Here is a 25,153-nt window from a genome sequence, read left to right as displayed (position 1 = left end):
ATAACACATTTATTTATAATACAATCAAATAAATATTGATATTAAACGAATACAAAGAGAGGATAGCGAACGTTTCGACCCTATTTTTGGGTCATCTTCAGCGCGAAAGTGATAATATAATAAAAGAAATAACAAAAGTGTTTTATATCGGAGTCTGTTACAAAGGGTGCTGTCTAAAGCGATAATAAATGTCTCGGTATCTCATTATCTTGACGATGCCTACGTAAAAACAAAGGACAAAAAGTAAAATAAGTTAAATAAATAATATAACTAATATGAACAAAGAAAGAAAAAAGTACTAAAAATTAAACATAAAATTTACGAGATTGAAAAAATATTTTAATGTCAATTTATTAAAAATGATCTAAATAAATATAAACTGAACATATAGTCAAAGAAATAAAAATTAAAAAGATTAAAAAGATAAGAAGTTAAAACTACGGAAATAAGACTTACTTCTAGGCATCGAAGACAATGACGCGCCGAGGAGACGAATAGAGACAACTTAACATCTCCGAAGACAAAGATCGACTCGTCTTTAACGAATAAATGTGACTTATATATAAACGGTAAAGCGAGTCAAGTAATGTATAAATGTACACATACGCAAAGTCGCAGACCTATTTGTTATGATAGAAACTGTGTTAAATTTTTGGCAAGTTGTTGACAATGTTTAAATAAATTTCTGGTAAACGTTCAGTATCCGTTTGCAAATTGAGACCATTTTTTTGCCTTTTGATATATAGCATTTCAGAAATCAATCTTTTACTCAAATATGGTTCCCGATCCAAAACCTGAACGCCATCCCAATTAAAAGTATGATCAAAACCAACCCTGTGATTAGTGATAACGGATTGAGAATTAGTGTTACGTCTAATGTGACTGCGATGTTCGTTGATTCTGGTATGCAGTTGTCTGCTAGTTTGTCCAACGTAGGACGCGTCGCAATCCATGCAGTTCAATTTGTATATGACATTCAAAGAATTGGAGGTAGGAAGAGGATCCTTATGAGCCCTGATGAAGTTTTTCATTTTATTGATACTATAATATGAGAGTCGAACATCCAAATCCTTAACGATATGTTTAAAACGCTCGGAAATTGAAGGAACATATGGTATCGTGAAATAAGTAATGTGATCATTTGTGCTTATGACCTGGGTATTATTCACTAAGGAATTTGATTTGAAAAGGTGTTTCTTAAGGCGGTCAACACATGTGTGGGAAATAAAATTTAAAGGATATCCATTGCTTAAAAGGATGTTGATAGCCAATTTAATATTCTTATAATGGAAAACAGGGTGGGACAAGCGGAAAACCTTGTCTATTAAACCAATTACTGTGCCTCTTTTTTGGCAAAGAGGATGTTGAGATAAGAAGTGTAGGTATCTACCGGAAAAGGTATCTTTACGGTACCAGTCAAAAATTATAAAGTTATTATCGGAAATTAAAGTCACATCTAAAAAGTTAATTTTATTGTCTTCAGCAATTTCCATTGTGAATTGTAGACGAGGATGGAAAGAATTGAAAGTGTCAAGAGTGTCATTAAAAAAAGAAGGAGGAATGACTAACAGAACATCATCAACATACCTTAAATAAAAGAGGGGAGTAAATTTTAAGGAAAGAAGCGCTTTGTTTTCCAAATCCTGCAACACTATGTCAGCTACAATAAGAGACAAGGGGGAGCCCATCGGCGTGCCAAAGGATTGCTTGTAAATGATATCGTTAAAGGTGAAAAAGGATGAATCCAATACAAACTTAACTGCTAAAAGGAATTCATTGCATGGTATGTCACAATTTGGCGAGATATTACTCCATCTAGAAGAAACACTGTCAATAATCAAACCTGTTGGCACGTTGGTAAAAAGAGAAATTACATCCAGCGAAACTAATCTGAAATTGTTGTCGAGGTATGTATTAGACAGTTTTTTAACCACATCATAACTGTTGGAGACATGACTGTGAGAAACCGGAAAACTCTTAATCATGATCTTATGCAAATATGTAGCTAAAAAATACAAAGGACTGTTTATGGATGAAACAATTACTCTAAATGGACAGTTCGGTTTGTGGATTTTGGGTAAACCATAAGCTCTCGGTAGAATACCACGAAAACAAAATATATTTCAAAAAAAGACAATTAATATTGTAATAAAATACATGTATTTTTTGTATATATCTTTATCAATAAATCTTTAACGATAAATTATTTTGGATTTTCGACAGATTTTTTTTTTTTTTTCGAATATTTCGAGCATCGAATGAAGACGAAAATGCATTTCTAAAGCCCAGAAGCATAATAAAATTATAATTTTACAGAGAATAATCGATGTACAAAACTGAAATTAACAGGTAGTATATTATTTTATGTAGTGAAAATTCCTCGACTTCCTCTTTCATTATCTCGTGTCGATAAAAGTAAGGAAATAATTAACTACTCGACTCGCTTTGGCGTAAAGCCGGCGTTACTTCTGCGAATGGCGTCGCTACCCCGTAGTTTTCGCGTGAATTCAAATTGACAGCTTCGCCTCTCGTGAAGTCGGGCCTAGCAAAGCGAAGCTGAATCCACTTCGGCGAACAAACGAGGGAAATTATCTGCAACGACTGAAGTAATAACATTTAACTGTGCACAGCGCGGAAGGAGGAGGGAGGGTGGAAGGGAAAGGGGCAATCCCTCACCGAGGGAACGATGGAGAACTGGCAAGGCGGAATTATAAATTGTTGGGGCATAGTTGCGATTGTTTCGAGCTAAGGGTGAGAAGCCGCCGCCGTCTTTCCCTCGCCCCCTTCCCCTCCCTCCCTCCCTCCCTCCCTCCCTCCACTCCTGTGTGTACGAACGTGAGGACGATTATTCTCGTCCTGTTTGCTCACCGTTTCTTATTCCTCCGAACGAAAACGTTGCACGACCGCGAAACAACTTTGCGTCGTTCACGACTGCTGGAAAAATGATTTCGACTGTCAAATTGAAATACTCGAAATTTCAGAAAAGCGAATAATAATAATAAAATAATAATAATAAAAGATTATGATTAATAATAATGAGAGATAATCGAGAAGTGAAAAAAAAAGAGAGGGATGTTTTCAGGTATCTTGCGGTTAAAAATTGCATCTTTAAATTTCTTGAAGGAATATATATGTATATTTTTTTAAAGAAAGTTGCTGACAGAAAATTGCAGACAAACTAATATCACATTTTTTGGTGCAAATAAATTATTTAAATACAATGAGACCTCTCGATAATATCCGAATTTCTTTTCCTCATCTTTCCCTCCCTTTTATCCTCGCGACTGGACCCTTGGAAAGTGATAAACCCTTTCATCGTTCGCCTCCTTCCCTGGCCAACGTGCTTTTACGGGCAACCATCCGCGAGAGAATCCCCGCTTTAAGCGGCGGGAAGCTTTCCCGACTCTTTAAACGTTTCTTTTTTACTGCGCATGCTCTTTTTGTCGGACGGCGAGATCGGCAGCCACGACGGTAAAAGAGCTCGTAAGTTCTGCACCCTTAAGGCCCGTAATTACGTAGCAGGAGAGGGAAACGGAAGGAAGAGAGATCGACGGGAAAGATATCGATGGGAAGACGAGAGAGCAACGGTATTCGAGCTGTGAGACACGCGCTCTCTTCGTCGGACTCTGATTTATATTGTACCGGATCTTGGTCCCGACCTCAACCGGATTTTCGAAGGCTTACGCCGCGTCGATTCCCGAAATTCCGACACGGAATTTCCTGGGAATCCGTGGATTTAGCCAGATTGATTCACCGCTTTTATTTCGAACAGAAAGTCGCGAGATCGCGTCGGAAGGTATTAGTACTTCAGCCACCATATCCATTAGAGATCCTTGAAAAATTAATTTTTTTTCACAGCATCCTGAAAGTTGCGGCGCATTTTGATAATTAACATTAGATATCTTTTAATATCTACGTGAATTACAAATATTAAAAAAATAGCGCATAATGAAAAAGACTTGTGTAATAAAGAAAAATGTCCCGATATTTTAATTACAATTTATCTTTACTCTTAAAATTAAAATGTGTGAAAATTGGAGATTCCTATCATGTCGCCATTTGCAAGAAAGACTCGGCAAGTGCCACTCAAAGACTCTATTAAAAATCCATGTCCGATAATAATATCATTAATAATAATAATAATCAATCCACACCAAATTCCGCCTTGACAAAAATTCCGTCTAAGACATTTCTTTGAGAAGGCGCCAAAAATGTTCAAAGATTCTTTTTTCTGAAAAAAAAAAACAAGGCATCACGCTATAAAAAGTTGCGGAAGCTTTTAACGGGAGATAATAAAATTTCTTTTATTCGCGTTCTCTCTTAGCTTAGCGCGGTTAAATGCGCGAGGAGGGTTGCGAAATGTTCTCCAAGCTCCGTTAATGTGCATAATCTATGTTTTTAATAAATGTTAATCCGCGGTTCCCTCTCGGGCAGAAATCGCGACGCGACGCGAAACAGCAGGCACAAACAAATTAAAAAACAAAAAAAAAGGGACAGAGATCTTCCATATATCTCGTAAACGCTTTGAAGCGGCGCGTTCATTAAAACGCCGTAGAGTAGGACGGAGATTAAGCTTCATTATAAAGGCCGCGAGGGAAAACTGTCGACCGCGTGACTAAATTTTCCGGCTGCATTGTGTCGTGGAAAAGCCAGCTCGCAATCTTTCATGACACGAAGACACGAGAAGTTCGAGATTAAAAATTCTAGACTATCGGGGTAATTTTGAAGGATCTTATTTCGAAACTATTTCTCGATAAAAGATATTTCATTAATACATGGTGCCTCGTCGCTACCTTATTGGAAGACACTTTACAATCGTGCGCGAAAATAAGACTTTTAAACAGAAAGTTGAATTGCAAGAAAAAAGTATATTAAAATTTACTAAAAAATTTTTTCTATAAACGAATTAACATTTCAACATTTTATACGAATATTATTTTCAATTCCGATGATACGCATAATTTCTGCAATTCACCTCGAAGTCTGGAGATCAGATATTTATAGGGGCGATTAATTTAAAAATAAAATTCGGAAAAAGTAGAATGGAGATAGTTGGCCATTAATAATATTTCTCCATTATTCATTGATCTCCGTGCACTTCCGTCACTGTTATTTATATTTTCCAGCCGTGTCCGCGGGGGCACGCAACCCGCTGCAATATCTAGAATCAATGCGGCGCGGAATAACTGAACAATATTTTACCTGTCGGAACGGATCGGTCTCCCCCATCTCTCTCTTTCTCTCTCTCGGGGACGGTGGACTAGTTCCGGAAGTACTACGCGGTTGCAAACTTCGACTCAATACGTCAGCGAACTTAAAATGGAAAGTTGACAACCCGCGGGCACGTCAGACATTTTGCCTCTGTCGCGTTCAATTTGAATAAACTCAGCCGCCTCCTCTCTCTCCCCTGTCTTCCTTCCTTCCTTCCCTTCCGTCTCAGAAGCCCGCAGGCAAACTGCGTCCTTTTCGAACTTATTCAAATTGCGCCACCCACGCCTCCTTTAATAAAGAAGCGGCTCCTATTCGAGGAATGCGACCGCCGTTATCAAGCGCCGAATTATTTTGAGCCACCGTATTGGCGATCCAGCTACGCCTGGAGAGACGTTAATAATTTACAATGCAAGTTGTAAGCTTATAATAACTCGCGCGAAGTTGGCCGCTCCGCTTGGTAATGACCATAATTAAATTAAGGGACGGTATGAGACATGGCCGCTTTCTATTTGCCTCAATAATAACGTAACTTCTCGCAGCCGCGACGAAACAAAATATGATGCCTCGACGAGCTGCCAGACCCAGCGTTGTTTTACCTGAATAAAGATTAAATATTATTATCTCGCAAACATGTTTCCTAATTAGTATGTGTTTCATCATTAAAAACTTTTTAAATTTGCATTACGCTTGTGAGAATGATTGCTTCATCTAATTGAAAGATTAGATTATGAGTTTTTCTTCTTTCTGTAAAATGAGAATAAAAATTTTAAATATTCCAAATTAATTTCAAAATTGTGCCGAAAAATATTTAATTTCAAAGCTACAGAATAAAATTATCTAAATTAATGTTTCGAAAACTGCAAATTCTGCTGACGTCTTGATTAAAATTGACAGTAAAAATTTTTAAATTTTACAATACCTAAAGGTTTACAACTATACAAAACAGATTAATAAGATAATACATTTAATAATAATGACAAAACACACGTTACGATTAATTATTAACAGCACGTCTCAATTCGTACAATAATTTACAGATATGTTCGAAGATTACTTCTGACATGCAAAATATTTTCATGTTTTCGATGTGATGTTTCTAACTACGTAGAAAAAATTCATCAAACCGAGAGACGACGTAATCCGGCATGAGAGCGAAACATGATAAATTGCAGTACGTTTGTATATAAAGCGCGGTTTTTCCCCTACCCCATCCACGCCTACGCAAATATTTGATGCGCGTGTGATTAATTGCGGTTGCCTAATTACCAGTGTACAGCTCAAAATTGCACCTGCATGCATGCGGGATATCCCAGAACCATCGCAGCCTCCGAGTTCTTTGATCTCGTTTATTTGCCCTCATTTCCCGAGAATATGACTGTCTGCCTCATTTTCGATAGTTTTGCGTTTTCAAATATGTATTCGACTTTCCAATTATTTTATTCTTTAATGTCTCAGTAAAAGAGGAAAAGAGAACAAAAGTGCATTTTTTTAGATTCTTTTTTGTAAAAAAAATTTCCATAATATCTTCGATAAATCTTTCAACCCTTTATTGTTAAGAACGAAAATGTTTCAATCCCCAGGGAAATAGGTTATCGCAAGCGAATCAAATGCTGAATTCATTAGACGCATGGTAAGGAATTACAAATAATGAGGAAAAAAGCGAAAAAAAAATTAAAAAATATTCAGAAAAAAATCGACACAATAAGAGATAAAAGATGCAATGCAATAAATGCGTTATCTGGCGAAACAGCCTGTATGGAAAACAGGGGATGCATTATATATGGAAGACATTATCTTACGCTCTTTGGAGATGAAACGAGGACGATACCGGGAGATACTCTAATGCAGCTTGTTATTGCGTTCAACGTGCAACAATGCTCGCTCACGCTCGAACGAACACAAATATGCCCCACATCAGCTGCTCTAAGACGCTACCGGGTGAATCGATTGTTTGGTTTCTCGCGTCCCCGGTAAATTGTGCGCGAGCCATTATGGGTGGCATTGTCGCCGATTCACGAGAAAGATTAACTAATTTCTCTCGACAATCGTCGTAAATCATCGTAAATCGCCAAGATGCGATCTCGCTAAGAGAGCGATAATTCGCGTCGGTCCCTTTAAAAATCACCCTTCGCGGAGATTCGCGGATTCTAAAAGGCCGCGACTCTGTTTTGCGTTCTCCACGGGTCATTGTATATTAAAATGAAGGGCCGAGTCGTCTAACGACGTCGTTATTATCACGTGGCATGTACTTCTTAGTACGTGCTCAACGTTACGCCACTCGACTCGCAAGAAAAGCGACCAACGTGGATCTCAGACTTTTCGGAGGAGCATCGAGAAACCTGGATTCAGTGTGTTTCCGAGGGAGAGTTATCTGTAAATCTTCTTTACTTTAAAAATATTCTTGTTTACGAACGTAATTATACAAAAAAATACCTCAAAGCTATTGTAATTAAAAATTCCTTAAAAAAATTGTCAGAGATTTTAAAAAATTTTTTTGCAAGTTTCAAAGGTTTCGAATTTTACATTATTTTTTAAAAGGTTTTAATTATTTTTATATTTATATTTTTATATTAAATTATATTATTTTTATATTATATTATTTTATTTATTTATTATATTATATTACATTACATTATTTTTACATGTTTGACATTTTTTCAAGTATTTAGACATATCTAAAAATATTTTTATACAACTTAAAATGTATTCAGGAAATAATCTGCTTTTTAAATAAAAGAATTTTGATATTATGGTAATTCTCTTTCTCTTTTCCTTAATTTTGAAATTAAAGAAAGAAATCCAGAAAATTTACTCCAATAAACTTAATTTTCCAATTTAATTATGAATCTTAAGAAAAATGAAGAAAGTGAATTTTATTTTAAAAATTTTCTATAACTACAATAAATCTATATCTCCTCCAAGTTGTGTTTGTGTGAAAATTTTTAATCGCTTTTATAAATTTTGCTGTCCGAAGGATAAAAGTGGAAAAGAGTTAAATCACATGCGATTGACTTTTGCGGCCTTTTGACACGCGATAACGTATCGGGGGGAGGAAAAAAAGAGAGAGAGAGAGAGAGAGAGAGAATTTGATACCGAAGCCGCCAGGATATGATGCATCGCGACCCTCCGGTGTATCCCAATTTATTTAGAGCTCCCGTGCGAATTACTTACTAGCGAGATAGAATCAGAGCATCGACGGATAGATTTGCACGGTGGTCCGATAACCGATCGCAACCGGATGCGACATCGATGCGTCTAGTTACGCTAAGCGATCGGATACGAATCATACGACGTAACGCGAACTTGTTTGCGTGTCCGTCGCTCGTTTAACGTTTCTTGAATAATTCAGCGCCGCGCTGATTGCGAGTCACTCTCCATCGACACTTTCAATCCCATCGTTGACATGAATACCGTCCCGGAATCGAGGTACTCGGTCAACACGTGGTGAATACATTTGGAGTACGAGTGAAATATGTCACAATAATAATTTTTGAAAATTATTGAAACGGTTTTTTTACGACAAGTTTGACAGTTTAATGGAATTCTGACGTCGCTGATTTAACTTGGACGTTTAATATTTTGCCGATATAAAATATAGTCTATTTTTTATAGCTTATTCAAATCGATGATGGTTACGACGCTACTCGTGGCGGTTTGCAAATTATTAAAATTTCCACATTGTTAGATTTAATTCGCAAGAGGGAGGGAATGAGAGGAGCATTCGTGCTCAGACGTTAAATTAAATTCTATCTATGGACGTGATACGCATTATTGTGTGTACGTACGCGCGTACGTATACGTATGTGTGCTCCACTTTTAATACCCGGCATTAATAACGCATCGTGTTCGGGAAAGATATGCGCGATAACGTCGATACACGCGGCGTTATGAAAATTCCCCGTAAACACACGGGGGAGGGACATTATTTTCGCGCATTATTTCGCATATTTCGCGAGCATCCCCCACCATTGGCATTAATCATTTTTATGAATTACGGGGCCACGGTTCGCTAATACGCTTTTATTTACGGACAAAGCCCAAACCGATCCCCCCCTCCCTCCCCTCGCTCCCTTCGTTTCCACCCATCTCCCTCTCGTCCCTCGGTAGATTTTATTCAACGCGGAATTATAAAATTAATCGTTTTCCGACAATGTCAAAAGCAATACGCGATTGGATATCGCGTTAGATTTAATCGGCGTAATACGACCTCGATCGATGTATCACGCGATATTTCGATACATGAAGGTTCGCGTAACGAATTCCTGAAATACCCGGGGATTGTTAATCAGCAAAATATATTTACAAAATGGAAAGTTTTATATTAACGTTTTATCTCGTGCGAGATGGAGGCGATTTTTTTTTTAATAATATTATAAATATATTTTATATCCACCAATACATGGATATACATCTATCTTACTATCTATAATACATCTATCTTATTACATGCTCTATATCATATCTTTTTTTGACATGTCCTCTTTATTCGATTTCCGCTAAAGTTTCATACGCGAGAAATCTGCGATAAAAGAATAATACGCGAGGATTTAGGTCACGAGCAGCCAGGTCTGAGAGACCGTTGGACATCGAAAAGTAAAATAAGGAAAAGTGAAAAAAAAATTAGAGGCGTTAGAAGTTGAATGAGAGAGAAAAAAGATGGGCAGCTCCGATCGCGATAGAAATTTTGCGAGGCGGATCAAAGGCTATAATTCGCGCGTGTAATTTACACGGCTATCGTTCGATTAAGTCCGACGGAATTTAATATTAATATAGGACGTTCGAATTTCGAGAATACCGTCCGCGATATCGAATGACCGATCCAATTCCCGCGACAGCGATGACAAGCGAGCCCCCGCATCCCCTAGGAATGCACGTTTCTGGATTTAGAGCATGCGCGGTTATATAAGGAACGAGACGAGGAATGCACCAACGCGCAAACCAACGAACGAATGAACGCGCGAGCTGACAAGCCGTTGTTTTATTTGTTGTTCGTATTTTTTTAATTAATTCCGGATCCTAGTAAAACGCCCCTCGCGGCTTTCCGTTCAGAAATTTTGTCGGATCCAATTTTAATTAATTCATCGCGGGGGTAAAACGCAGACGGAGAAAGGTAAAAACAAGTAAAGAAAGAGGGATAATTAAATACGTATAAAATAAAATTACAGGCGCAAGGGAGTAAAAATTATCCAGGGAAGAGAATTTCAAGAGAAAAAGGGGAAAATATATGTCCACAAAAAACCCCTATTTAGTCAGTCAAGCCTCTAATTGAAATTTTTCGAGCTAAAACGAGGCTTATTTGAAGCTAATCGAAGAAAGAAATTGAAGAATAACATCTAAAAGTCACTTTTTTTTCTTAAATATACTTTATTAAATAACCGCAATTAATGATAGAACTTTGTCAAGCCACGGTATTCGCAAAGAATTCGCAAAAAATACACAGCGGACGATCTCTGGACGATGATTAATAGCTACCACCCCCGCGGGCGGGTTGGAAACTAGAAAAAAAAACTTGCTGATTGTAATCGTTTATACAAACTGTTACATCGGGGCGAAAATTTATTGGCCACCCATAAAAAAAAACAACAAAAAACAAAAAAAAAACAAAAATGAGGAAAAATACGATCGCGTCGATTTCCGTAAATCGCGGGGATTGAATTCGCGACAACGCGAACTGGGGGGGAAATCGCGCGCGTTTTCTTCGCTATCGGCCACCTTAACGTAACGTAACGTAACGAGTTCGTCGTAACCGGAGGAAGGGAGCGCCGGGGTCTTCCGGGAGGACGCGCGCGAATATTTCGGGTCCGTCCGCGCAGCGTGGCGCATTCTGGCGCGGCTCCGGTGCATAAATTTCGGACGTGCCGGCTATGGTTTATACCGGCGGGATTAAATAACTTGACCCACTGGCAACATATCATCGTGCCGTGTACGGACGGCACGCGTGTTCGCCGCGTATGCATGCATGCACGTATATATGTATATATGTATATATATACGTGCTCGTTCTCGAAATACGCGGCGTCAATTTTTTTTTTCGCAAATTTTTTTCTTTTTTTTTTTATCATTCGCGTAGCATTCCGCGTATTTGATCGCTATCGCGATTTTCGCCGCTATTATTAGCGCTATTGCGAGCGCTGAAATTATTAACGGAATCGATTGGTATCGAATCCGTAGGACCTTTTAACGTTTTTTTGATCCAGATTATTGAGCGAGAGGAGACAATATATGAAACTTAGTTGGAAATCGAGTATTATCGAATCGCTCTTTTTCCGCTCCGAAAATGTCATTTTCATCCTAGCGTTTTTCGAAGCGAACACGCCTTCCGGTGGAAGAAGCTATATTGATAAGAGCACCGTTGACGTCGAAGTAATGGTAGTGAAATGTCTCTTAAGCACAATGCGAACAGCTGCCAATATCTCCGGAATGCATCGCGGCACCACCCGTCAGGCTTCCCGACAAGAAACGAGACGGGAAATCCCCCGGCCACTTCCGATGGAATGTCCAGCCTCGTAGCCGGGTAGTAGTTTGATTAGCCGAGATCGCCGGAGCGTGCTGCCAACGATGAACCAGGCCCCGTCCCTACCCGTGAAAGCCAAGAGCTCTCCAATAAGACGAATCAAGTTTGTCAACTCTGATCTAAGGCACTTTCGAGGGACCGAGTACAAGGTACACGTGCGTCACCTCTCGGGGGAGGATGAAAGAGAATGCAATGACCCGGCAACTTTCGTCCCCCGTTTGACGAGCAGAGATTGTAATTACTGTTGATGAACCTGCTTTCCCGGCGAGGAACGAGCACCCGCAAATCAGGGGTTGCAGAGGAAGTGCCGATGACCTGGATAGGATGTAAACCAAATTCTCGAGCACGTGGAAACGTATACATGTTAATTCTAAAGGCCTGTGTCCACGATGCTAGAAATCGGTCCGAGTTCTCGATCGGAGAAAAAGTTACTAAAACTCGAATCGTGTACACAGGCAACTCGAATGAATATCTCGAATAGAAATCTCGAACAGAAAAATGCATCCTGTCCCATATTTCCATACTAGTTACTAGGCTTATATAGATATATATATATTACAAGATATTGTTTTTATTACAATTTATAACAATTAGAATTTCACAATATTTTTATATTGTTTTTCAATATTTTAATGTTGATATAAATTATAGTAACTCTAACCTCTCTCGCATACTCGACTATAACGCTATCTACAGTCATCAAAGTACAACTAATTTTATTCGAGATCTCAGATCGAGAACTCGGACCGATTTCTAGTATCGTGGACACAGGCCCTAACGCTACGTGATAAATTACTGAGCTATCTTAATAAGTGTCTAGTGAGCCGTCGACATAAAATATTTTTTCAAGAGATTAATTTTTATATTAATATCCATCTTGACGGGAAAAAATAGTATTAGAGATACATCTTGATAGATGATTCGAATTATGCAAATATAAATTCAATCTTTAAAGAAGAGTCGTTTTTTAATGAGAAAATTCAACCGAAATTTGAGGAACGAGATAGTAAAGTTAGTAGACTGGAATTCGAGTTAATTTATATTCCCTTAATTTTACAAAATGACATGCACGCAATAACACTTGACGATTTCCTCTCTCTCTCTTCTCCTCCCCTCTCTCCCTTCCTCTTTGCTGGATCGTCAGAGACCTTCATTTTATTTATGCAGTTCGCGAGATTATACATAATCGACGTGGTCTAGAATTTCTTCGCTGGTGCAGTCACGCCTCGCTTTGTCCGCCGACAGCTATGCAAACCTTTGCTCAATTAATTAACAGTAATTGCAATTTAGTCGACGAACGTGGAAACAGGAACAGAAACTGGGAAGTTACCCGCCGGTGTGTATACATGTAGCATTCGCTCGCGCAGTCTGATATTATTCGAGTACAGAAGCATACATCCGGGAGGGGAGGGGAGGGGAGGGGGAGGGGGAGGGGGAGGGAGGCGCGCACCTCGGGGAATTAGCGACTGCTATAACAAAATTAATCCTTTATATTCGCGCAAAAACAGACGAGTGTAACACGTCGTGGCAAAATACACACACGTACCCTTCTGATTAACTCGTGGACAAATTTGACAAATTTTTTGTCCCTCGTAACCCCCTCGATTACCGCATTAAAAATTCATCCCTCTCTGCAGCAGGAGCGCGCATCCAAAGCGTTTTTCGCATCTCGAGAAACGTAAAATGATACCCTCTCGATAATAATCGTAGAATAAATCTATGTAATCGCCGTAAAAAGGCCGCTCTCTAAATTACTTTAAATCGTTCCTAACGAGACCGCTCATTTTGCCGCGCGAAAGCTTTCGATCGAACTCCCTGAAACGCTTTTCAAAGTCCCCGGACGCGAGATTATTATTTTGCCATCGACGATTCTTCGTCGAGAGTACGTCGGGTTTTAGTATCCATGAGAGCAACATTGTGCGGCAAGAAGCGGAGATCGGAGAGGGACAATTGCTTCCCTCTCATAAGCTGTCTCCCGCGTCTGCCAATCCCGTTTTTATTATAACTCGATCGTCCGCATCTTCCGTAAACCACGGGCGCTTCCCAATATGAGCGACGTCGTTTCTCTCGACAAATGTGGGAGATTCCCATGACGACGGCGACCGGAATGAAATCTTTATAGCTTATCGAACCGGAGAGATATCCAGTCGTCGCGCTCCAAAGAAAGAGTTATCTTTGTAATCGCCAGTCACGATTTCCAATCTTTCCCACGGCTCGAAATATTTTCGCAGAAATATGAATAAATAAAAATATCCCCCAAAAAATTAATTTAAAAAAATAAAAATATATAAATGGGTCGTTTTTGTGAGATTAAATTGACCAGCTTCTTTAAAAAATGTTTCAAAAAATGAAAAGGGAAGATATTAAACTTGTTGGACCAACATTACTTTCCAAACGAATTAGAAAATAATTAAATAAAGATGTGAAATAACAGATGTACAATCGTATTTCAGGGCTTTCCTTGGGCGGAGGACTGATTGTTCTGGCATCAGCCTTATCGGATGCGTCACTGGAACTGCCGGGAAAATACAGCTTGCCGTCTACGTCCGGCATGCAAATGGACGATAACGGTCTACCTCAATACCACTACGGCTGGTGCCTTCAGCTCTCGGGATTAGCGCTGATGCTCGCGGAAGTGGCGGCCGTTTTAACCATGTCCGGTTACATGGCGCGCTTTTCCACGGTCGAGGAGATGGTGAAGTTGTCGATTAAAACTGCCGTCGATTATCTCGGGCGATTTTAGCTATGAATCTACTTGAAAACGCTGCAAACTACTATTGCGTTGAACAAGTGGATTCTTAGCTTTATCACCGCGTATCTCGCAATCGCGTTTAAAAATATTCATGCCTTTTGTTTTTATTTTTTCTTGTAGGTGAGAGTCATGGTCCCGGGTGCTGAGAGGAAGCTGAGGGAGCAGAGGGGCCTCAGCTCGGAATATCTCGTGCGGGCGCATCAAAAATCGCCAGGACCGCCGCAGACACGACCCTTTGGTCAGCCAGCCAAAAGTGGGTGAATTTATTCAATTAGAGAAGGTGTCCCGCATATATCGTAATAATATAATAAGTCGTAATAGATTATAAAAAAATCGAAAAATATATGGAAATATCAGAGATATCCAAGATCTTGATATCTTGATTTTGAAAAAAAAATTCAAAAAAGAAGAAATTCAAGATTTTTGCGGGACACCCTGTACAATAATAATATGCTACATTTTCTGGAGCAAAAATAAGTCTGCGCTTGTGTGTCCTAGCACCTCAAAAAATAGCCGAAGAGGGAACGTCGTTGCTCTGCAAGTCGGCGCCCGATATCTGTGCAGGCTCGAATCCGCAGGCCATCAGCTACGTCGATAAGGCAGATCTGTCCCACGTCTTGCCGGCCTATCCGGATAACAAGGGCATCGATCCGCGGTACAACTTCGACAAGACCGAGGGGAACGTCGTGGATTCCCGACTGAGCGGCTTCACGGACAAGGAAGGCTTTATCGACTCTCGGATCCTGTCCGACTCCAGGCAGAACATGATCGCTTTCACGGATAACAAGGAGTCGGGTCAGGAACAGCGATACACTACCGACTTCTCCACGAGAACCACCGAGACTCAGGAGATCGTAGATTCAAGACTGAGCGGTTTCGCCGACAAGGAGGGTCTCCTCGATTCCAGACTGAGCGGCTACGTCGACAAGAACGAGTCCTTGCTGGACACTCCGTTCGGTTACGACACCAGATACAATAGTCTGGCTGGCCAGACCGTTCCGATCACTCTGAAGAATCAAAACACGTCCGTGTCGGCCATTCAGTCGCAATACATATATCAAAATTTCGGGACGATACACTCGGGCATTCTCAAGGTATCGGAACCCGGTACCAGCTCCAGTTCCAATTCCAGTCAGCGCAGCATGACCCTGCAGAACCCGAAGCGCAAGTCGCAGATCGCTCAAAACACCTTCAGCACGATGGAATGCGAGAGGAAGAAGCGAGCATCCGGGTTGACCGGCAAGACGAGCTTTTACACCGGAAGTGCTGTATGACCACCACCCCCGCCTCCGACCCCGAAATAACTCCAAGAAGAGGAGACCCCGCTGTAGCCGAAACTCGGCGCTGTTACTCGAGACGGGTTGGAGGACACACAGATTGCGCGCACAAGGGAACTTGAAGAGGAAAGAGAGATTTTCTACCAGCGGAATGTAGCTCTACTAATCTCGCGCAAATAATGTGTATGAAACGAAAGAAACGTTCTTGTTTGCAGGCTTCTGCGAAGGAAGAGCGTAAACTTTAAAAGAAGCCAAAGAGATGATGTTTGGAGATACAATTAATTTCAAGGGCAAAATTTTTAAATGCAATTCGCGTGGAGATTCAAACGTAACTTTCCGTCAATAACATTGTGTCAACAACGCACACCACGCGAGTCGAATGGGAGGAGTAAAGATACACGAAATCGAAATTGCTCTTATCATTTTATATATTCAAGGAATAAAATAATGTCTCCGTCACTCGCTGTTAAGACTTAACTTTAATCGCGTCTCAGCTGCATAACCAATCGAACAAAGCTGTGTAAGGTGCTCTCTTAAATGGAATCAGTGTATTATCATTGATTATGAAATCATTGCATTATCAGCGTATTATCATAAGCTATTTTAGTAAGGGCGAAATCTCACTAAAAATATTAGTAGTAGATAATATGTAACTGTTTCATCGATGATATTTTAAAATGCGTCTTATATTATAAGAAAAATAATAATATATATATTTAAAATTTATTATTATATTAAAAGAAAAGGACAGTATATTTTGTTGAAGAAATATTTGAATTCGACCAAGAATCTTCTTCATTTTTTATAATTTTATTACATCTTAGAAGAATGTAAACAAGTGTAAAATGCATATAATTCTGAATTTAAATACTAGCCAATCTCATGATTAATAAAATATAAAATAACAAAGCGTTTTCACTAAAGATCAGTGAAATGCTCACTGATCTTCGTTGAAATATCGTCACTATTTCGACCAGTGACATTTTCACTGATTCAGTTTAAGAGAGTGGGATATTAATATAGTCAATACGTTGTAATACATTTGGTGGTCGATATAATCAAGATACTCGTGAGAGAGATACTCGGGCGGATATTCGGTATTTTTTTTCTTTAATAATAATCAAAAAGAAGATATATTGATCAATGCAAAATTGAGTAGGTTTCGATTTTCTCTGATTTCTTTCGGCGATTTCCAAGCACCTTGTATCACTAATCGAGGACATATCAGAGATAAACATGTTGGTTTCGTTGATAACGCTACTTGCTGGAAGGTCTCGTATTTTAAATTCGATCTTTGCCCGCGCTCTTTGCGTTCCTTCTTTATATATAAGATGATAACTCGACAGATAAAAGATGTTTTATGTGCGCCCGCATAATTACATGCATCAATATATTGTAACGTAGTTGAGTGTAATAAAATATTCCTTTTCTATAAAATAACATTCTCCCTCTCTCCTCATTTATTACGTTATTAATATTCATACAAGATTAGAAATAAATATCGAGGTTCAATACCTTGCAGAAATTATTATCAACTCATTACGATGCATAAACTTGGCGAATATTATTTTATATCAGCGTAGAGGAATCTTAATTAAACTATACAATTCGATTTTTTCAAAAATAAAGTATCGATTATTATCGATAAAATATCGATTATTATCGATAAAATATCGATTCTGTTGAAATGTCGATAATAAAGTGCACAAAGAAAGTTTCATTCGGGAGTATTTTGCGCTTTCACAGTCGGTACACGAAGAAAAGACTCGGCCGATGGTACAACAAGCTGAAAATGTTATCGCACCCTCTACAGATGACGTCCCTAACGTAAATTTCCTCCTCTAAGGTCGACGAGAGATCTGTAGATCGCGCGAGTCGCATCGTGCTCGAATTAGCGGCCGTCGCATCTAATGTTTAATTAACGCCGCATAATTGGCCGGCCAATTAGCGCACGCCGTTTAATATTAATCTGCAATTTGAATTCATTTCAATGCGTTTAAAATTTATTGAATACATAATTAATGCGGCGTGTTGCGAATGCAGATGCGACGCGACGCGCGAAGCGGATCGCTCGTTTATCGCGATCTTCACGAGATTCTCGAACCCGGGGCAAGGGGCACAGCCATCGATCGAAATATCCCCGACGACGAAATATCCTCCTCCACGACTTTGCGCTCTTTCGCTTCATCGAACAATCGATGATTCATTTTTCGAAAATATTCGCGCGCGCGCAATTTGTTTAAAACGACAAAAATTACGCAAAATTAAACAATGTTGTTACTCGCAAGAAAGGGATACTTTTGCATACGCGACGTGAAATTTTCAATGGAAACAAATTAAGCCGCAATGGAAAAGTTGATTCCCTCATTTTCCCGGGGATGCTCCTCTCCCAGCGAATTCAGTGGAATCGGGTGGAAAAGGGAACGGAATCTCGCGCTCATCTCTGTCATTTTACCTGAGTTACCCGCCGCCGAACCCGGCATCGCCCCCACTCTGAAATATCCCGCCGACCCCTTCCTGCAATCTCGCACCCTCGAAACGAGCCTCCACCTTCCCCTCGGCCGCTCTAGCCGTCTCGCTCTAATCCAATTAAAAACGTCGGACGATCGCGCGAAACAGCGGCGCATCGACCACGAGAATTTTAATTGATGTTACAGGTACGAGAGAGGGTAGCTACCCCCGGGAAAGGGATCGTTATTGCATGCTCGCGAGAGAGAGAGAAAGAGAGAGAGAGAGAACGAGAGATGTGTGCCAAGATTTTGTTCCATTATAACATTACACATTCATCATTATAATTTATTTCGTTTTATTTATGTCTCATTTTATATAACGATGACACAAAATATGACGATGAAATAAAATAAAATTTTCCAGGTCCCGATGCGTCCTTGGATATTCGTGGAAAAATGCGTCGAGCGAAATGGCACATTAATAAAGAAATTTCCGTCGAAAGAAACACGTCTCTTTCTCTCTCTCTCGGTCATCTTTTAAGAGATTTAATTTTTCTTCGAAACTTTTCTCCTCCATTTTCTGCGATGTAAAAACTCGCAACATTTTTCTGCAACTAATAAGTAGAAATAGATCTCATTCTTGTCAAAAAAGTGGTACAGGAAAAATATAATAATGCGTATAATTATCAGCATTTTGCTTCGCGAAACAATATTACGTGTTAAAAGTCTAGAGAAAATTCATGACTTTTCCCGAAATCGATGGACGAGACAAGCGAAGCCCTCCTCGCATTCGACAATCAGAGTAGTTTCAAGTTTTCCCGTGTGAAAGTCAGACGAGGGTGAGATATCCGCGAGGGTGAATAACCCCCGAGGATAAAGATGGACTTCGAAAGATGGACTTGGAAAAAATCGAGCTTCGTTCCTCAAATGGAGACGTTTTTACGCCGTTCTTTCGACCGTCTCTTCGCGGACCTTATTTTTTTTTTCCACACCCTCGTCTCTCGACTTGACCCGTAACATCGTCGCTGTCCCGTCCGGCTTTGGGAGTTTATCACGATCGCGAAAGCTCGCTCGTAAGCTCTTCCGGGAAAAGTTTAACTCCTGTTTTTCGAAAAGAATCCTGGAGCTTCCACCGAAATCGAACAATCGTCCAAATCGCGTCGGAATTTGCATTTCGTTTCATCAGCTCTGTCCAAAGTAGGACAGGAAATTGCAGCAAGGATAAATTTTGCAATAGATAAAAGGAAAAACTGCGTGTGTGGAGAGAGCGAGAGGGAAAATGGCGGCCAGACAGCCCGCAGGCGGCAGCTAGAATCCGGCGGCTCGCTGCCAAATGAAATTATCCCTCGGAAGCAGCGCTGATCTCGAGGGTTAATTTCGCGACGGAGTCATCCCGTATCTCGCCATCCCTTGTCCGTTGTATCGGGATATCTCCAGGACGCCTCCGGCTGATCATAATTTAATACGTAATACGCTTCTCCCATTCCTTGATAAGAATTCGCATCTCGCGCTTCGACTCAAAAATGCCCGCAGATTGCAAGAGCACTAACAATCACATAGAATGTTTCTAGCGATATAATTTACCCCGAAAATGACAATTCGATAGCGATACTAATTATATTGAAAATGATGAGCGGGAGAAGTTTATAATCAAATGTAACGATCAGCTGATTCTATCATCCAGTCTCTTTTTCATCCGTCTTTTGTTACCTTGGTTAATAACTCGTGATGAATGTGTACCTCGTCTCTTCCACTTTGTTTCGTGTTCTCCGCGGAAAAGGATCCCCCGGGTATCCGCGATATCTTTATTCTTTCTTCCCGCTTCAATCCCGTCAGAAATTAAAACGATAAATCCAGGCGCAGCCGCTGGCTGAAATATACGACGTCGGCGTCGCTGGATGAAATACGTCGGGTGTCGGGAGACCGATGACAAAATTCAATGGTAGGGATTCTTATTTTTTTGACAGACGCAACTTTTCGACTTGAATTAGAGAGAATATTTTCAATATTTTCAGACAAAAAGATTCAAGAAACAATAATTGGTTCAAGGAAAGAATACTAAGTAAATAAAAAAAATTCTAAAATTTATAATTAATCAAATAAGAGAATAAAATAAGAGAATCGAAAAATATTGCAGAATTCAAGGATGCAGAAAGCAAAGAACTATCTCGGTTTTAAAAATTAGTGAAAGTAGAAAATTTGAAAATTCCTAGAAATAAAGTTGAAAAATCTAATCAAATTTAATCAAGACACTGTAAAAAAATAAGAAAAAGTAGATGCGATGATCAAAGTTACATGATCAAAAAGCGTAACATGTATCATTAGAACCTTATATATGTGGACTTTGGAGCTGAAAAAAGTTGTAAAATTTATAATTAATCAAATAAGAGAATCGAAAAATATTGCAGAATTCAAGGATGCAGAAAGCAAAGAATCTAAACTATCTCGGTTTTAAAAATTAGTGAAAGTAGATAATTTGAAAATTTCTAGAAATAAAAGTTGAAAAATCTAATCGAATTTAATCAAGACACTGTAAAAAAAATAAGTAAGAGTAGATGCGATGATCAAAGTTACATGATCAAAAAACGTAACATGTATCATTAGAACCTTATATATGTGGACTTTGGAGCTGAAAAAAGTTGTAAAATTTATAATTAATCAAATAAGAGAATAAAATAAGAGAATCGAAAAATATTGCAGAATTCAAGGATACAGAAAGCAAAGAATCTAAACTATCTCGGTTTCAAAAATTAGTAGAAATAAAAAATTTGAAAATTCCTAGAAATAAAAGTTGAAAAATCTAATCGAATTTAATCAAGACACATATCATTAGAACCTTACATACGTGAACTCTGAAAAAAGTTGTGTCATTTAATCAAATCATCATTTGCGCGATTCAAATTCTCTCTACCAGAGTCTAATTAATTTCACTAGAGTGCCTCTAAAAAAAACTTCTCATTCCGTCCTTAATCCCCCGATTTGCTTTCACCGCTCCGACTTTCCTCGGCGACGCGAGACGTCCGTCTCTCATTCGCCTCCCGGCGTAGATCGGAGCCATCGCGTTCCGCGATTGGCACTTTAATCTGTATTCAATGACCGACGCGCGGAGCGCGGAGCGCAAACTTTTTACGGGGGATTTGGCGCGGCGCGGAAACGATCGCTCGTATCGGCCGTTTGCGGCCGCGGAAACGCGCGTTCCGGTTCGTGCGCGCGGAACAAGAGTTCGAGAGGCCGGCGTTCGCCATCCGACGTTGCCATGACGACGGGGCCGTCTAAATCCGCGAGGCACCCTTCGCACCCCCGCGCGAGGGGGAGGCTGAGAGAGAGAGAGAGAGAGGTAAAGGGCCGCCGGGGAGGGGGGAAGAGAGGGGGAGGGACAGAGGGGTGACAATGGGGACGCTAAGTCTGGAGATTTGCAGGGAGCACGCCGGTTGGTCGGTTCATTGTTTCAACGCCAGGTTTCCGCCGGTAAACGTATCGCCGTAACCGCCACCGTCGCGGAAAAAAAACTGGCGAAACTTACAGCAGGAGACGAACGACCGGCGAACGACGGCGAATATAAATCGCGACACCGTCGCCGATAACCGCTCGTCCTCCGAGAAAGAAAGAGAGAGGGGGAGACGAGCGCCCTTAAGTTATTTCGAGGGAAGAAATCGTGAAATGTAATAATATTTCGCGGGGGGAGCGAAAGGAGGAAATCCTGAAAAATTTGACGACTTTAAATGATTCTTCGCCGTCTTTTTAAAAAGGTAACGTCCGAAATAACCGAATACCTACTAAAAATACTCGACACGTTCGGATATTCAAGTGGTACTTGAAAAGTATGAAATTCTCGGATATTAATAATATCGATGCGTAGAGACATGAATCAGCTAAAGGGAGACGCGGCGACGGTCCGCCTGGCACTTCCGGTACACCTTTCCACGGGCTAATTGCTCGGCAATGAGTTTAATTATCGCCGGCGATTAACCACCGCAGCAAACTCGCCGCGATATTTTTTCGTCGCTACGAGTGTCTCTTTCAAGAGCCGTCCCTTCAGGTTCGGTCGAGACGAGCCGGATAAAAGAATGAGCGAACAACAAGAGGTAGAGGAAGAAGAAGAAGAAGAAGAAGAAGCAGAAGAAGAAGAGAAGCGGGGGAAGAAGGGGGAGGAGCGGGAACGAGATGAAGAAGGGGAAGAAGGAGCGCGGCAGCTGTTGGCCAAATTAAGTGATCATCTCGTCATCATCAGTGAAGCCGCCGCGAGGGGGGAACGAGCCGCGTTGCTGCCACGTTGCTGCCACGTTGCTGCCGAGGCAATAGGCTTCGCGAGCCCCGTGAAATTAGCATCGGCGAGGCCCAAGGGGTAAAGGGGGACCGCGAGCGTGTCCGCGCCGCTGATTGGAGAACCGCCGCGTCGAGTGGGCTACGGTAAGGGCACAAAGGGGGAAGATGGGTACGAGGGCCCCGATGGGCGCGGAGGGAGAAAAGGGAGGGGGACCGGGCCCCGGATGGATTTAATAAGCGCAAACGATAATCGTCGTATTTACGAGCAAAGCCAGAAGTCCGCGCGGCTCGAAATTAAATTATTGTCACAATAAACATCACGCCCAAGAGTCGCTTTGTACGACGCGTTCGAATTGTATTCAAGTCGATAATAATATTATTTATTTTTTTTAATCGGAAACTTGTAAAATACACGTTATCCCGCAGAGAGAAAGTTTCTGGGTGTAGGGAAATTTTCGAAATATCGAATTTTGATAATTATTTTTACCTCGCATCTCCTCGAATAATGGAGAAATATTTGACGGCTTTTTTTAAAATTAACAGAGAAAGAGAGAGTGTAGTTTATTGCTTATTCTGAAATTGAATTCCTCGAGAGCGCCGAACTAACGTTGACACAAAAACGAGTAACGGTTCGCTTTTGTCCGACTCGCCCAATATTTAATTATTTTTCCCGGCGATATAGTCACTCGGGAATTATATAACGCGCGTGGATAGAGAGAGCCGGGGATTCTCTAAGACCGAGCTAAAAAGGTAGCTGGTTATTCGAGCGCGGATGCGGCTTCATTATGGAGAATCCATTCTCGAGTCGAGGTCCTCAAAGCGAGGCCGAATTTCCGGAGCCAAAAAATTCCACGAGTGCCGCATCTTCTTAATCCGAAGACGATTATTTATGAACATAAGAGGCACCCTAACCGTCGCCTAAATAAGGCGCGGGTCGTCGCATACCTGTACGTGTCCGTTATTAAATTATTATACGAGCGCAAGATTTACCGAGCCTTTCGTCATCGGGGACCACCGGGTCCCCGAGTGATTTCTTCACACTTTGTTGAATCCCGCTGAAATTAGAACAAGACATCCTCGAGATTTTATAATTCACAAACAGAGACATTATCATTCATCGCGTAAAAAAATATTTACATAAAATAATTCTTCTTTTATATTAAATGCTTTAACTTAACGAAAGCTCTTTAAAAATTGCTCTCTTTTTAAAAAATCACCAAGTATTCCGAAGGTGCAAAAAAAATTTAATTATTTTTCTATAGATTGGAATATTTTCCAAATTCGATTCCGATTCTTTTATCCTTTAATTACGCCTGCCACGCAAATGATCGCTATCAGCGGGCTTATCCGGAATGTACCGCGTGGAAAGCGGATCCGCCAAAGAGGATCCATGCGACACAGATCAAGATCGGCGTACCGTAATCCCGCTCTCTCTCGACAGCTCTCCAAATCCCCATAAAGTTCATAAATTTATCGCGCGGCGCGTCTGTCCTCTCGCGTTCCTCCTTCCCTCCAAACACGTCTCTCTCTCTCTTTTCCTCTCCCTTTCTCCTTCTCTCTCGCCTTCTCTCCACGCATATAACTCAAAAATTTAAATTATGTATTCTATTAGATGCGAGCGGTGCCGCGCGCAAGCGGAGAAAGGGAGATGCAGAGCGAGATGAGCGAGGAGTGTGAACGACGAAGGGCCCCCTCTCTCTCTCTCTCTCTCTCTCTCCTTCTCGTCGGAGAGGGTACAAAAGGAAGGGTCCAGTAGGTGCGCCGCGGACGCGGGGCAAAAGGTCCGGAAAAGAAATGAGAAAGAGTGTAATAAATTGGCGGTGAGATTATTCTCGACGTGCATTAAGACGTCAAGCCGCGCGACGGACGACCTGAAAAGTATTGCCCGACACTTTTCGCTCCCTCTCTCCGTCGCACACACGTACACATACACACGCACACACGTACACACGTACAGGTCGTTCCCTCTTCTGACTCTCCCTCCCCTCGTTTCTAGCGGCGCAATGGACGGGTCGCTTGCAGGGCCCGTCCAGCTCCGGAGCCTCTACGGCCCTGCCAACACGAAGAGCCACTAATCAAGCCAAGGTGCGAACGTGCCCCGCTCGAATTCGCTCTCAACAGGTCTCGTCGCGTGATTTTTCGATACCCGATTGATTCCCTCCTCCCTTTCCTCCTTCAATTCTCATAATTTGTCATCTGTCATGCATCTACATCTTGAATAATCTTGAGTATTTCTGGAGAAAATTTCAAATCCATGCAATTATTAAGAGATACCTTTGTCTTTAATTGCAAATTTATCAATAGAAGGGTTTTGTTATTACATGAAGTTACTTTTTAATTAGAATAGTGTAGAGACCTTCTAATAAGAGACTGGGGCCACTTTTGATTGGTCCGGCATTTTTATGCAACTCCCGCTCATATTCAAATTTTAATAATCCTATTTTGAATATAAATGATATTTATTAATAATAAATATTATAATTATTTATTTATAATATAAATATTATAATTATTTATTTATAATATATTTATATATATTATAAATAAATAATCAATATTATATATATATAGATAATATATAAGAAATATTATATAAATTATGATAATAAATTTTATTCAAATTAAAATATTAATATTATAAATAATAATAATTATAATGATATAAAATTATAATGATAAATTT

At 40.3% G+C, this 25,153-nt stretch overlaps 2 protein-coding genes and 1 long non-coding RNA gene across 7 annotated transcripts in view; 1 reads left to right on the top strand and 2 right to left on the bottom strand.

The window, feature by feature from the left end:
• Positions 1 to 17,188, top strand: part of LOC145969385 (uncharacterized) — a 101,979-nt gene extending 84,791 nt beyond the window's left edge. For all 5 annotated transcript variants that reach the window (XM_083095488.1, XM_083095483.1, XM_083095484.1 and 2 more), the window contains 3 exons: positions 14,179 to 14,420; positions 14,598 to 14,730; positions 14,976 to 17,188. In XM_083095488.1, the coding sequence (XP_082951614.1) occupies positions 14,179 to 14,420; positions 14,598 to 14,730; positions 14,976 to 15,751 (1,151 nt within the window). In that variant the 3' untranslated portion in view covers positions 15,752 to 17,188. The remainder of the gene's footprint in view (positions 1 to 14,178; positions 14,421 to 14,597; positions 14,731 to 14,975) is intronic.
• LOC145969388 (uncharacterized) overlaps positions 1 to 25,153 on the bottom strand; it is a 133,313-nt gene that overhangs the window by 38,398 nt on the left and 69,762 nt on the right. The window lies entirely within an intron of this gene.
• LOC145968477 (uncharacterized) lies at positions 3,988 to 5,956 on the bottom strand. Its single transcript, XR_014437743.1, has 3 exons — positions 5,897 to 5,956; positions 5,203 to 5,807; positions 3,988 to 4,231 (listed from the first exon to the last, which is right to left on the bottom strand). It is a non-coding gene; the product is annotated as an uncharacterized LOC145968477 (long non-coding RNA).

The sequence above is a fragment of the Camponotus vicinus genome, unplaced genomic scaffold (assembly GCF_025532165.1).
Source record: "Camponotus vicinus isolate PSW18456_S1 unplaced genomic scaffold, iyCamVici1.0 SCAF_3, whole genome shotgun sequence".
Lineage (NCBI taxonomy): Eukaryota > Metazoa > Arthropoda > Insecta > Hymenoptera > Formicidae > Camponotus > Camponotus vicinus.
Note: the sequence above shows the minus strand (reverse complement) of the source record. Positions and strands in the feature narration are given on the sequence as shown.